The 12,904-nt window shown below is 42.0% G+C and overlaps 1 protein-coding gene across 3 annotated transcripts in view; it reads left to right on the top strand.

The window, feature by feature from the left end:
• EYA2 (EYA transcriptional coactivator and phosphatase 2) overlaps positions 1-12,904 on the top strand; it is a 284,816-nt gene that overhangs the window by 82,508 nt on the left and 189,404 nt on the right. The window contains exon 1 of one of the 3 annotated variants that reach the window (XM_073006162.1): positions 12,151-12,322. The exons of 1 other annotated variant lie outside the window; for it this stretch is intronic. In XM_073006162.1, coding sequence (XP_072862263.1) covers positions 12,312-12,322 — 11 coding nt within the window. In that variant the 5' untranslated portion in view covers positions 12,151-12,311. Of the gene's footprint in view, positions 1-12,150; positions 12,323-12,904 lie in introns of those variants that run through there. One more of the 3 variants, XM_073006149.1, reaches the window with a different exon arrangement.

Below are 12,904 nucleotides of genomic sequence, written 5' to 3'. Positions count from 1 at the left end.
TCACACCTATAAATCCCAGCACCTCAGGAGGCCGAAGTAGGAGGATCACTTGAACCCAGGAGTTGGAGACCAGCCTGGGCAACAAAGTGAGATCCCTGTCTTTACAAAAAAATAAAAATGAAAACACTAGCCAGGTGTGATGGTGCACACCTGTAGTCCTAGCTACTTGGGAGGCTGAGGCAGGAGGATTGCTTGAGCCTAGGAGGTAGACACCAGGAGTTTGCTGGGCAACACAACAAGGACCTGTCTCTATAAAAATAGAATAACTGTTTATGTCTTCCTAAGAGAGTTTTTGTTTTGTTTTGTTTTGTTTTTTTGAGACGGAGTCTCGCTCTATTGCCCAGGCTGGAGTGCAGTGGCGCGATCTCGGCTCACTGCAAGCTCTGCCTCCCGGGTTCATGCCATTCTCCTGCCTCAGCCTCCCGAGTAGCTGGAACAACAGGCGCCCGCCACCACGCCCGGCTAATTTTTTGTATTTTTAGTATACACAGGGTTTCACCTTGTTAGTCAAGGTGGTCTCGATCTCCTGACCTCGTGATCTACCCGCCTTGGCCTCCCAAAGTGCTGGGATTACAGGCGTGAGCCACTGTGCCTGGCCCCTAAGAGAATTTTTGGATAAAGTTTTCCAATCAGGGAGTAAAAATAGCACAAGGGATGAAGACATGGGACATTCTGCTGGGCGTATAAATTGGATTCACCACTCTGAGGAGCGATATGCAAATGGGTTTTACAGTTTTAAACTGGGGGGCCCGCAGTCTTTCCTTGGGGTATCACTTCTAGAGAACTCCAGGCATGTGCACCCAAGAAGACCTGCTCCAGTCATTGTGGAATTCATTATCCTAACAACAACCTGGGACCCCTGAGGACTGGACAGGTGAACTGTGACACAGACATACCTGCAGACACCATGCAGCAATGAGAAAGAATAAGCTAGATCTCTGTGTCATGGCATGGAATGAACAACAAGGTATTTTATTATTAGAGTGAAAAAACATCTTGGAACAAGATGTACATGATCAATAGCGGTCAACAACACATTCACAAAACACATTTGTAAAAACAATACTGTATATTTTAATGAATGTGTGGGTGTTTGTGTTTATAAGCTATTTATCCTATTAATTGTGGATACATCTGGTGGGAGGTAGTGCCCCAATGTGACTCTAATCTTATCTGAAATTTTAAAATGTATTTACAAATGTTTTTAGATGTTATTTGGGCAACCAAAATTTTATTTTAAGAGAGAAAGGGCCGTGCAATTCTTATCTCAGCAGGAAGAGGCACAGGTGGACTAGTTGGGGTCACTCATTGAGGAATTCCCACTAAGTCTGGATGGCAAATCCCACCTGAAATGCCAACTTCAGGAGAGGAGGAACTTGTCTGTCTGGTTGGACACTGTATCCTTAATGCCTGAGACAGTCCCTGGGTCTAAGAAGGTCCTTAAAGAACAGGGGAAGGGGAAGAAAGATGAAATCAATTAGTGAAGGAGTAGGAGCTTTGCTCTTTGGTGTGCTACATAAACAGCATCAGTGATTCTAAATGATGGGCAGCCTGACTCAATGAATGAATCAGTGACTGGCTTTAGTGTCAGCTGTGTTCTTCCTGATCCATTTATCTGCCTTCTAGCCTTTGCAAAAGAAATTGAATTTGCATTATTTATCTGGGGAGATGGTTCCCAATGCATTGCAACCCTGTCCCACAACTTCTATTCAATGACACCTTCCCCATGTTAAGAGAGACAGGGTAGAGGAGGATGGAGGTGTGGACAGGAGGAGGGATTTGTGATCACACCCTTGTGGCTTGTGGAGTTCTTCCCAAAGGTTGTTGAAGTGACAACAGCTGTTGAATTTCACTGGCTGGACCCACAGCTGATTCCTACTCTAATTTTTCACACTGAACACCTAGGGCGTGATACACCTGTATTAAAACACAAAGGCAGTCTGCAGTCTCGCAGGCAAGGGGCTGCCCACGGCTCCAGGTAGACATCTTCCAGGGCTTGTGTGCAGCAGGAGAGAGCGTCTCTTCTCCAGCAGTTCATCTTGGGCCTCCCATTGGCCCCAGGTGGCTCACGTGGCCAACACCCTGGAGCCAATCACTATAGACCGAGGAATGGGAGATGCTAATTAACAGGCTTCGAGCTTGTTAGTAGGGTCAGTCCCAGCCCAGCCACATGGACTGAGAGTCATGGGGAGACCTAGGGAAATTAAATAACTCACAAACACCTGTAAAAACTGTTCCAGTGACTGGTGTGTGCGAGAGGGCCATGGGCCTGTGGAAGCTGCAGGAGGGAAATCGCTCACTCAGGGAGGGCCTGGGGAAGTCCTGCCGGAACTGAGGCCTCTGCAGGGTGAGCAGGCGGGACGGGAGTTCCAGGCAGTGGGAACAGCATGTGCAAAGGCCCTGTGGCAAGAGGGAGCATGGAGCAAAAGAAAGGCCAGTGTGCTGGAATCAGACATTGGGTGAGGAGAAGCCAGATCAAGGCTGTGTTCCGAAGTGTTCGCTTCATCTTAAGAGCAATGGAAAGCCGTCAGAGGTTATAAGCAAGGATGAGGTGAGGGGGTAGGTTCACATTTATGCTGTCATTCGCTGCACAGAGAACAAACTGGAGGGAGGCCACGGTGGCCCCTGGGAGGTGGGCAGGGGGACTGCGGTGGTCTTCCTGGGCAGGGAGGGTGGCGGCTTGGACCTGGGTGATGGCCGTGGAGGTGAACTTTATAAGGCCTGGAGATGGATTGGAGGAGAGGGAGAAGTAAGAGCGATCCTGAGCTTTTGGTGTGAGCAACTACCCCCTGAAATGGGGAAAGCCAAGCTGGTTTGTGATTCACAGATGTATTTTGAATGGAAATTGAATGAGGCTGGTGGAGGCTGCCAGAGACGTCCAGGTTTGGGCCACAGCTGCTGTCTGTTCAGAAGCCTGTGATTGAAGTCAGCAGGCTTTGATTTCTCAGCCCGTGAAGGATGCTGGGAGTGGCCCTCTCCAAAGTCCCCTTGGCTGACTGGCCATCTGTCCTCTGCATCTAACAGGCAGGGCCACTGTCCTCAGCCAAGGTAGCTGGTGCACTGACAGGGGTGGGGAAAGGTGGGCAGCCCACCCACTGGGGACCCTCCATCTGCTTTTGATCCCTCCCAGCCTTTGAAGCTGCCTCTGCCCCCACCCCCCAGCTGTCATCTCTCGGGCTCCCCCACTTCTTCCCAGTCCCCAGGGACAGGGGTGGTGACAAGGGTAACAAATGGCACAAGCCGCAGGCAGCAGCAGGCCAAGGAGGCCAGAGGGTGGGGGCGCTTGAATGCCTTTCTTCCCGCTCCTTCAGGCTCTCTTCTGAAGTAGCCGGGCTATCAGGGTTTTGCAACAATGCAACAAAGAAAGAATTTTTTTTTTGTAAATGAATTCCATGCTTTTGCTTCCTTTCCCTTCCCTCCCTTCGTGAAAGGGAAGCTACGTCTTTCTCCTCCTCCAGATTCCGTGAAGGCTGTCTAAGTTCTCTCTTCCTTCCCCCTGCATAGAGAATAAGCTGGTCTCCAATTTCAGGTGATTGTGAGGGTGGGGAGAGTGGGGAGAATGTGAAGGAAGCCTTCCCCTCAAATTGCAGGAGAGCTCAACTCTGCCCCTCAAACCGCAATAGGAACCAGTGGTTTCCGGGTGATCCTCATGACAGTTTCCAGTGTCTACCTGGAATGAAACGAATAGTGTGTTTCAAGCTTTTGTCTGTGTGAATGCAAATAATCTCGGCTGCCCTTTGTTGAATACCCAATGCCTTCTCTGACTCATTTTCCTCAGAATAACCTGGCGGGGAGGGTAGTATTTACTCCATCTTACAGAACTGAGGCTCAGATAAGTGAAATAACGTGCCCAAGGTTACACCGCTGACAAGGACATAGCTGGGATTTGAACCCCTGGAGCAGATAACAGGTCTGGTGCTCTGACTGGGTAGCTTAGTAGACTTTAGAGCTCGATGGGCCCTGAGTTGAAATTGTGATCCAGAGCTATGTGCAAGCTGTGGTTAAGAGCAGAGATCTGGAGCCAGATCACCTGGTTGAGAATCCTGGCCCTACCACTAACTGGCCAGGTCAATCTCTGAACCTGTCTCCTTATCTCTACCTACTTCATAGGATGAAATGAGCCAGTGCATGCAGAGAGATTTAAACCTCAGAGTAAATGCTCTGTAAGTGTGAGCTGTTTTTATTTCTAGTATCCGTAAACTGAGCAATGTAATCAGGGCCAGGTTAAAACCTTCAGCAGCCTCAAACACCAGAGACTGGCCTCCCTCCTGCATGGTCTCCTCCAATTCAACAATAAAACAATGTGGTTCATAAGACAAAAAACTCACTGTGTGCTGAGAAGTTTTTTACAGTTTTGTTTAGTTTTTTTTTATTGGTATATAATAGATGGACGGATTCTCAGGGTGCACGTGATCGTTTGATGCATTCATATAATGTGTACAGATCAAAGCAGCATAATTGGGATTTCATCACCTTAAATATGTATCTTTTCTTTATGCTAGCATCATTCAAATTACTCTTTATTCTAGCTATTCGGAATGTATGATAAGCTATTGTTAATTATAGTCACCCTACTGTTCTATTGGACACTAGGTCTTATTCCTTCTAACTGTATATTTGTACCCGTTAATCAACCTCTCTTCATCCTCCCCACCACCCTTCCTGGCCTTTAGTAATCACAATCTACTCTCTATCGTCATGAGATCTACTTTTTTAGCTCCCACATGTGGTTGAGAACATGCCATATTTGTCTTTCTGTCCTTGGCTTATTTCACTTACATAATGACCTCCAGTTCCATCCACATTGCTGCAAATGACAGGATTTCGTTCTTTTCATGGCTGAATAATATTCTACTGAATATGCATACCACATTTTCTGTATCCACCCATCACTCGGTGGAGCGCACTGACATTTGAAAAGTTTCTTCTTAGATCCTCATGGCAGAACAGGATAAGTTCACCAAACAGGAATGATTTCACATTTTCTTGGTGACTGCACTTTGCTCAGACTTAAATCTGTGCTTAATCGGCCTTGGAGGAAATATAGGACAGATCCTTCTATCTCCCAGCGTGGTGGAGAGAATTAAAAGAGATACTGTAAATGTGATCAGGAAAATTGCCTGGCATATAATAGGTGCTTGGGAAATGAGAACCATGACTAGAATTTTTGGAAGAGTTTTACTAACTCTGGAAACCGAGTTGCCTTGAGTTGCTTGTTCACATTCCTGTGCTCTGTGGCTAATAGTTTGCTTCTGCAAGTCACCAGTGCCTGTAGCTGTAGCTGCCCGCAGGAAGGAACGGTTGTCAGGTTCTCAAGTCAGGGTCATGTTTACTTTGTGAAGATTAATATTTCTGTAGCTTTGGCTTTGTTAGTGCTGTTCATTTATTTGCCTCCAAAGGATGATGTGTTTTGATTGCTCTAGGTATTTTAACTGCTATAGGTATTTGAGATTTTTCAGACCTAATTCTAGATCTAACAGAGACCTAGAATCAGTCAAGTCTCTTTCTTCATGCACATTAATTTTGGAAAAAATAAACTTTTGAATTATCATATATTGGTGGATTATTTTATCATTACTGTGTGTCCCTGTACATCTCTAATAATGGTTTTTATTTTAAAATCTACTTGGGGTAATGCCAGCTTTCTTTTGTATTGTATTCATATTATTGAATCCTTGCTTTGAACCTTAGTATGTCTTTATATTTAAAAGAGGTCTCTTGTAATATTTAAAAGGGGTCTCTTGTAGTTAATTTTTTAAAGTCAGTCTGGTGATCTTTGTTTCTGAAGTATTGTATTCTGTTTGCATTTACTGTAATTAATGTAATATATGTACATTAAATGTTTACATTTATTATTCTTTAAGTGGTTACCCTAAATATTATAGGATACATCCTTGATATATCTAAAACTTTACTATAAATTAGTACTTTTACCATTTCCAAGAAAATGCAAGGTCCTTAAAACACGTTGATTATATTTATCTATCCTCCTGCTGCACATATTTACCCTTTTACGTTGTTCTTTATCTTTGCTGAATTTTCATGCTTCCAGAACATTCTTTTTTAGTGCAGGTTTACTGATGGCAAACTATCTTAATTTTGGTTTGTTTCATTTTGATTTTGTCTTCATTTTGAAGTTTGTTTTTGTTTTTTTTTTTTTTGCTGGCATAGAATTCCACATTGGCAGATGAAATTCCATTGCTTTCTGGTTTCCATCAATTCTGCTGAGAAGCTGATTCTCAGTCTTATTATACCTTCTTTAAAGATTATGTCTTTTATTCCCCCTCTGACTGCTTTTAAGATTAATTTGTACACATGTGCAGTTTGACCATCACATGCCCAGGAATGCTTTTCTCTGTATTTATCTTGTTTGGGATTCATAGAACTTCTTGATTCCATGACTTGATGTCTGTCATCAATCTGGTAAGGTCTTCTGTCAGTTTCTCTTTAAATATTGTTTCTGACTTGCTCTCTCTCTCTCCCCTCCTTCTGTGGCTCCTACTACATGTGTGCTAGATCTTTTACCATGTTCCATGTTTCTTTTATGCTCTTTTAAACCTGTTTTTCAACCTTATTCCTGAGATCTGTTTACTGACTTACCTTCCAGTTCACTAATTCTTTCATCTACTATGTCCAGTCTGTAGTTCAACTGATCTGTCGAGTTCTTAATTTTATTTATTTCATTTCTCAGTTCTATAATTTCCTTTTTTTTTTTTTTTTTTTTTGGATGGAGTTGTGTTCGTGTCACCCAGGCTGGAGTGCAGTGGTGCAATCTCAGCTCACTGCAACCTCCGCCTCCTGGGTTCAAGCAATTCTCCTGCCTCAGCCTCCTGAGTAGCTGAGATTACAGGCACCTGCCACCATGCCTGGCTAATTTTTCTATTTTTAGTAGAGATAGGATTTCACCTTGTTGGCCAGGATGGTCTCAAACTCCTGCTTCAAGTGATCCACCCGCCTCGAACTCCCAAAGTGCTGGGATTACAGACGTGAGCCACCATGCCCAACCAGTAATTTCCATTTTTAAAGAGCCTAGTTGTTTTTAGCAGCATTCTCATCTTAAATCAGTTTTTTTATTATATTATCACAGTTACTAGGGACTCCATGTTTGACAACTTCAATACCCGAATCTCACGTGAGGTTTTTGTTTTTGTTTTTGTTTTTGTCTTGGTTTTTGATCATTTGGTTTTGTCTCTTGGTAATTTTTCTATTGTGTATAAAACATTGTGGAGACTCTGGAAGATGACATCTCACCCAAAAGAAACGTTTTTCTTCTGGCTATTGATGATAATAGAGGCAAATCACGTTTGTCCAATATGGGATTGAGATGACTCAAGCCAGGATCCATTTTGTTTGCCCTAACTCCAAGGAAGTAACCCTTCAGGGTCCCAGTTAAAAGCCTTGAGTGTTTCTCAAGGCTCCTCATCCTTATTGAGGGTGAATTCCATTTTTTGCCTTCCTGTAATTAGGCAACTGCAAAAAGGCTCTGCTTAATTTCTTGCCTTCATAGCTACCCCTTTTTGCTTGGTTTCTCTACCTCTCACCACCCCCAGCCTGGGTATCAGCAAATACCTCAAGGCTAATAACTCGACAATATCAGACTCATACCTCTGTGGTTCTCATATTTCTACAATCTTTGCTCCTGTGTCCTAACTACTTTAGTAATCCTGAACTCCAGTTTTTGTCTCCCCAGCTCCACAAGACTGAAAAACTCTAAGCTGTTGCTTTTTAATTCTTTGATTGTAAATTGGCAAATGTCTTGAGGGGAAACTTGATAGAGGTCAAACTTAGTCTGTTTTTCATCTCTCTGGGATCTTGGTCCCTCACGACTTGCCTTGGTTGACTTCCAATCCCTTAAGACAATATTTTATAGCTTTTATTTTTGATCATGATAGTGAGATTGGCTAAAAATACAAGCTGTCCCATCATAGCTGGGAGGTGCACTCAGCTGGACAGTTTAATACATATTAGGAAAAATGGCTTATTTTTGTTTTCTTCAATATGGAGAAAAATTAAACTTTAAACCATGTAAAAAGGCAGACTGTAAATGAATTAAAGACTTAAATATGAAAGCTAAAATTCTAAGTGAATAGTTTAACATGTAGACAAATTTTGAAATCCCAAGAATAGAGAAAGGATTTTTATACCTACAAAAAGAAATTATTAGGTAAATATGTAAGGATTTTTTGTTCTACAAAAGACAATCGAAATAAAGAAAACAGACAAATGAAAGACTAAGAGAAGAAATTTACAGCATTCAAAAAACACAATGAATACCTAGACTCTGTAATGCACTCCAGCAAATCAATAAGAAAAAAAAAAAAGATAACCCAGTAGAAAAATGGGCAAGCATAAAAGATCTGAACAGGCAATTTCCAAACATTCATATGGCCTACAATTATGTGAATATATGCTCAAACTCACTAGTAATCCTAATATGAAAATCAAAACAACTATTAGATATTGCTTTCCACGCATCAGTTTGGCAAAAAGTAGAAAGTGGGGCAGTGCCAAGTGTTAGCTGGAATTTGTGAAACTGGAATGCTTATGTACTTCTGATGGAATCTAGAATGGCACAGGAATTATGAAGAACAGTCTGCTAGTACTTGTTCAAGTTCAGTTCACATATGCTCCATAACACAGAAATCCTCCACCTTGGATATAAATACATTTTAGGAACGTGTGTGTATATAGTGTATGTAGGGAGAGATACTGCATTTTAAAAAATGAAGATGAATGGAGATGTTCATTGCAGCATTGTTTATAAGGTGGCTGAGAGATAAAGGCTACCTAGCTGTTCACCACCAGGGCATTGCATAAATTCAATAGAGTGGGTGTACAATATAGAATTATAACTACAAGCTAGATATGCATCCAGTAATATGCACATTTTTAAATCTGCAGACTGAAAATAAAAAGCCTTCTAAACAGAATGAGATATTGTGCACATTATTCATTAAATTAAAACACATGCCACACATAAAATAACATGATATCACTTATAAGGAAACATTTACATATTTAATATGTCAGAGTCATTGTCTAGGGTGTGGTGGAAAATAAGATTAACTTTTAAAAATCTTGTTGGAAGAAGGTGATGGCTCAAGTAAGATTTCCTCCCTCCCTGTCCCTCTTTCCCTCTGCCCCTTCTTTTCTCCCTTCCTCCAACAGTTGGTAATTGGATGATGGAATGAACAAGATTCTGTGTCAAGTGCTGTGGAGGAAATAAAGATGATTTCCCCATTGGCTTGGCCTTGAAGAACCTTGGGCAAGGACTTCTAAGGTGAATACACCAGAGGCCTTAGTAACGATACTCTGTCCCTGAGTTCAGACTCACAAACACATTCCTGCTCTGCTTAAAATCAACAAATGCTCTTTTGGATGTATAAGAGCTCTTAAGGATGACAGCAACACACTCAGTAAAGTAAATAAGCTATGTGACTGAGGCCAGAAGTGTCACACTGCTGTCTCTTTCCTTAGCAGGCTTTTCTGATAATACATATGACATAGCTCTCAAATGCAAATGCCTGTAGGGACCAGGAGGAAATACAAATGGAAAAAGAGGGTCAAATGTAAGAAAGTAGGGAGTGGTGGGGACTGTGACAAAATGGAGTCCATGTACCTTGACTTAATTGGGCAGCCACTCTTCAGTGCCAGTTGGTTGCTGCCACGCAAGAATAAGGCAATACTCTTGTAGTTTTAACAAAAGCTGAAAATCTAGATTTTATGTGAAATTGTCTCATTTTTAAATATTGGCAACTACCTCAAATATTTTTAAACCCCAGGGAGTGGGGGAAACAATTCACTTTGTTTTTAACCAGATTTGGTCAGTTGGCTCACAATTTGCTGCTTCTAATACTCTCATAGCATCTGGATATCTGGAGACTAGTGATATTTTTTAACCTCATTGTTTATTTTTTTAACCTTTAATTATTTGCACACACCCAAAAGAATGAAGGGAATTAGTTTAGACAAGATGCAAATTTCTGGCACCTGTAGCCAGATAACAGCTACAATGTCTGCCATTTGCTAAGCACCATACAATATGCTTTGATGTATCAGAGGGAGCAAGACAGCTAGGCCTCTATCCTGGAGTGCCTGTGGCATTTGAGAAACAAAAAAACAGGCACCAAGATGCGTGTATATGTGGGGACATTTTAGGACTCAACATTGATATAAACATTGTGTGTGTGTATGTGTCTGTGTGTGTATGTACATATATATACACATATATAAATATATATATGTGTATATATGTGTATATATATACACATATATATACACACACATATATGTATAGTAGAGAGAGAGAATATAAACATGTAAACACGAGAGCTGATTCGTGTGTGTGTTAGCCCGTTTTGCATTGCTATAAAGGAATACCTGATACTGAGTAATTTATTTTTTAAAAAGCAGTTTATTTGGCTCACGGTTCTGCAGGTGGTACTAGCATGGCATCAGCATCTGCTCAGCTTCTGGTGAGGCCTTGGGAAGCTGTTACTCACAGTGGACGGTGGAGGGCCAGCAGGCACATCGCACAGTGACAGAAGGAGCAAGAGAGATGCCCGGCTCTTTTAAACAACTAGTTCTCCTGTGAACTAATAGAACAAGAGCTCACTCATACCGTGGAGAGGGCACCAAGCCATTCATGAGGGATCCACCCCTATGACCCAAATTCCTCCCACAACACTGGGGATCACATCACGTTTTAACGTGAGAGTTGAAGGGGACAAAGCCCAAACCGTATTAGGGTGGGATTCTCTCATCAGATCAAAACGTCCGTATACAGAAAGTATTTCCTATGTGCAAGCCCTGAGATAAGGGCTTTCTTATTTAAAAATTAAGTGTTCCAGGCATACAAAGATGGATAAAACATACAAAAATAGGGTACCCGGCATCCTGCTTACCTGATAGAGGGGTTGGCAAAGATTTGCTGCCAGATACTAAAAACCTTCGGCTCTGCAGGCCACACATGGTCTCTGTTGAAACTACTCCACTTAGCACTGTGGTGTGAAAGTAACCACAGACAGGATAGTAAACCAGTGAGCAGGGCAGTGTTCCAATAAAACTTTACCTATGGACACTGAAATGTGAATTTCACATCATTTTCACATATTATGAAATAGTATCCTTCTTTTGATTATTTTGCAACCGTTTAAAAATGTGAAAGCCGTTCCTGACTCACGGGTCACACAAAAACAGTTGTGGGCTGGATTTGGCTTACGGACCATAGGTAGTGTCAGCCCCTGAATTAAAACACTACACAGTCGAAGCCCCCCAGGTGCCACTTCCAAAATTATATCCCCTCCTACCCCCAGAGTTAGCCATTCTCTTGAAAACAGTGTTGATCATTCCTGAGTGTAATTTTCTTTTTGTGGAATGCATCTGTGTCCATTAACAGTACAGTTGGTTCCAATCCAAGGATTCAGTTAACTACAAATCAGAAATATTCAGGGGGTGGGGTGAGCACGGTGGCTTACGCCCCTGAGGCCAGGAGTTCAAGACCAGTTTGGCCAACATGGCAAAACCCCGTCTCTGCTAAAAATACAAAAATTAGCTTGGTGTGGTGGTGTGTACCTGTAATCCCAGCTACTCGGGAGGCTGAGGTAGGAGAATCACTTGAACCTGGGAAGCAGAAGTTGCAGTGAGCCCAGATTGTACCACTATACTCCAGCCTGGAAGACAGAACAAGATTTTATCTATCTATCTATCTATCTATCTATCTATCTATCTATAATATATATATATATTTTAATATATATATATTCAGGGCAAAAAAATGTAAGAATAAAAATAATATATATTTTAAAACAGTGCATATAACAACTGTTTACATAGTGTTTACATTGCATTGGACATTATAAGTAACCTAGAGATTATTTAGAGTATGTGGGAGGATGTATGTGGGTTATGTGCAAATACTCTACCATTTTTTATAAGGGACTTGAGCACCTGCCAATTTTGGTGTCCATGGCAGGGGGTGGGAATGGCTCCTGGGATACTGAGGGGTGGCTGTATTTTTGAACTTTATTTTGAATAAGCATTTAAGTTGCTATTAAAATAGTGCTTTTTTTTTTTTTTTTTACATGAATCACCTTTTTTAATCTTCACCATGACCGTTTTCCAGATGAGAAAACTTTTGACTGAGAGCAGTTTGGTACCTTGCTCAAAGTAGTAGGTAGCCCACTGGGATTTGAATTTGCAACCTTTTTACAACCGGATCTGAGTTTATAAGCAACACACCACCGATCGCTACATTGTGTTTCATTAACCGAATAATAACTGATCTTGCCAAGGATGACCTTGTGATAACGATGTGCTCACGGTAAATTTAGCCTTTCTCTGAAGACAATTGTGGGTTAAATGTTACTGGTTGTAGTTTAGACCTTGGAAAATTGCTACACTATGTATAGTAGTGTGTGCATTAACCAGAAACCTCATTTTCTAAACCCAGTGGGTGGGAGTTTATTTATTAATATTTATTTTGAGACGGGGTCTCACTCTGTCACCAAGGCTAGAATGCAGTGGCACAATTACAGCTCACTGCACCCTCCATCTCCCCTGGCTCAGGTGATCCTCCTGCCTCAGCCTCTTGAGTAGCTGGGACCACAGGCATGTACCACGATGCCCAGTTAACTTTTTTGTATTTTTCGTAGAGATGGGGTTTCGCCATGTTGCCTAGGTTGGTCTCGAACTCCTGGGCTCAAGTGATCTGCCACCTCGGCCTCCCAAAGTGTTGGAATTGAAGGCATGAGCCACTGCGCCCGGCCAGAATTTAGAAGGAGCGACTACCAACATGGTGCAAGAATTGGAAATGTTTTCAATTAAAAAATGAGAAAGACCAAAGAAGACTTCATCCCTGCTCTCCCCTGCCCACCCCCCATAGCATATTATAAAAATCATGGTA

The sequence above is a fragment of the Chlorocebus sabaeus genome, chromosome 2 (genome assembly GCF_047675955.1).
Source record: "Chlorocebus sabaeus isolate Y175 chromosome 2, mChlSab1.0.hap1, whole genome shotgun sequence".
Classification (NCBI taxonomy): Eukaryota; Metazoa; Chordata; class Mammalia; order Primates; family Cercopithecidae; genus Chlorocebus; species Chlorocebus sabaeus.
Note: the sequence above shows the minus strand (reverse complement) of the source record. Positions and strands in the feature narration are given on the sequence as shown.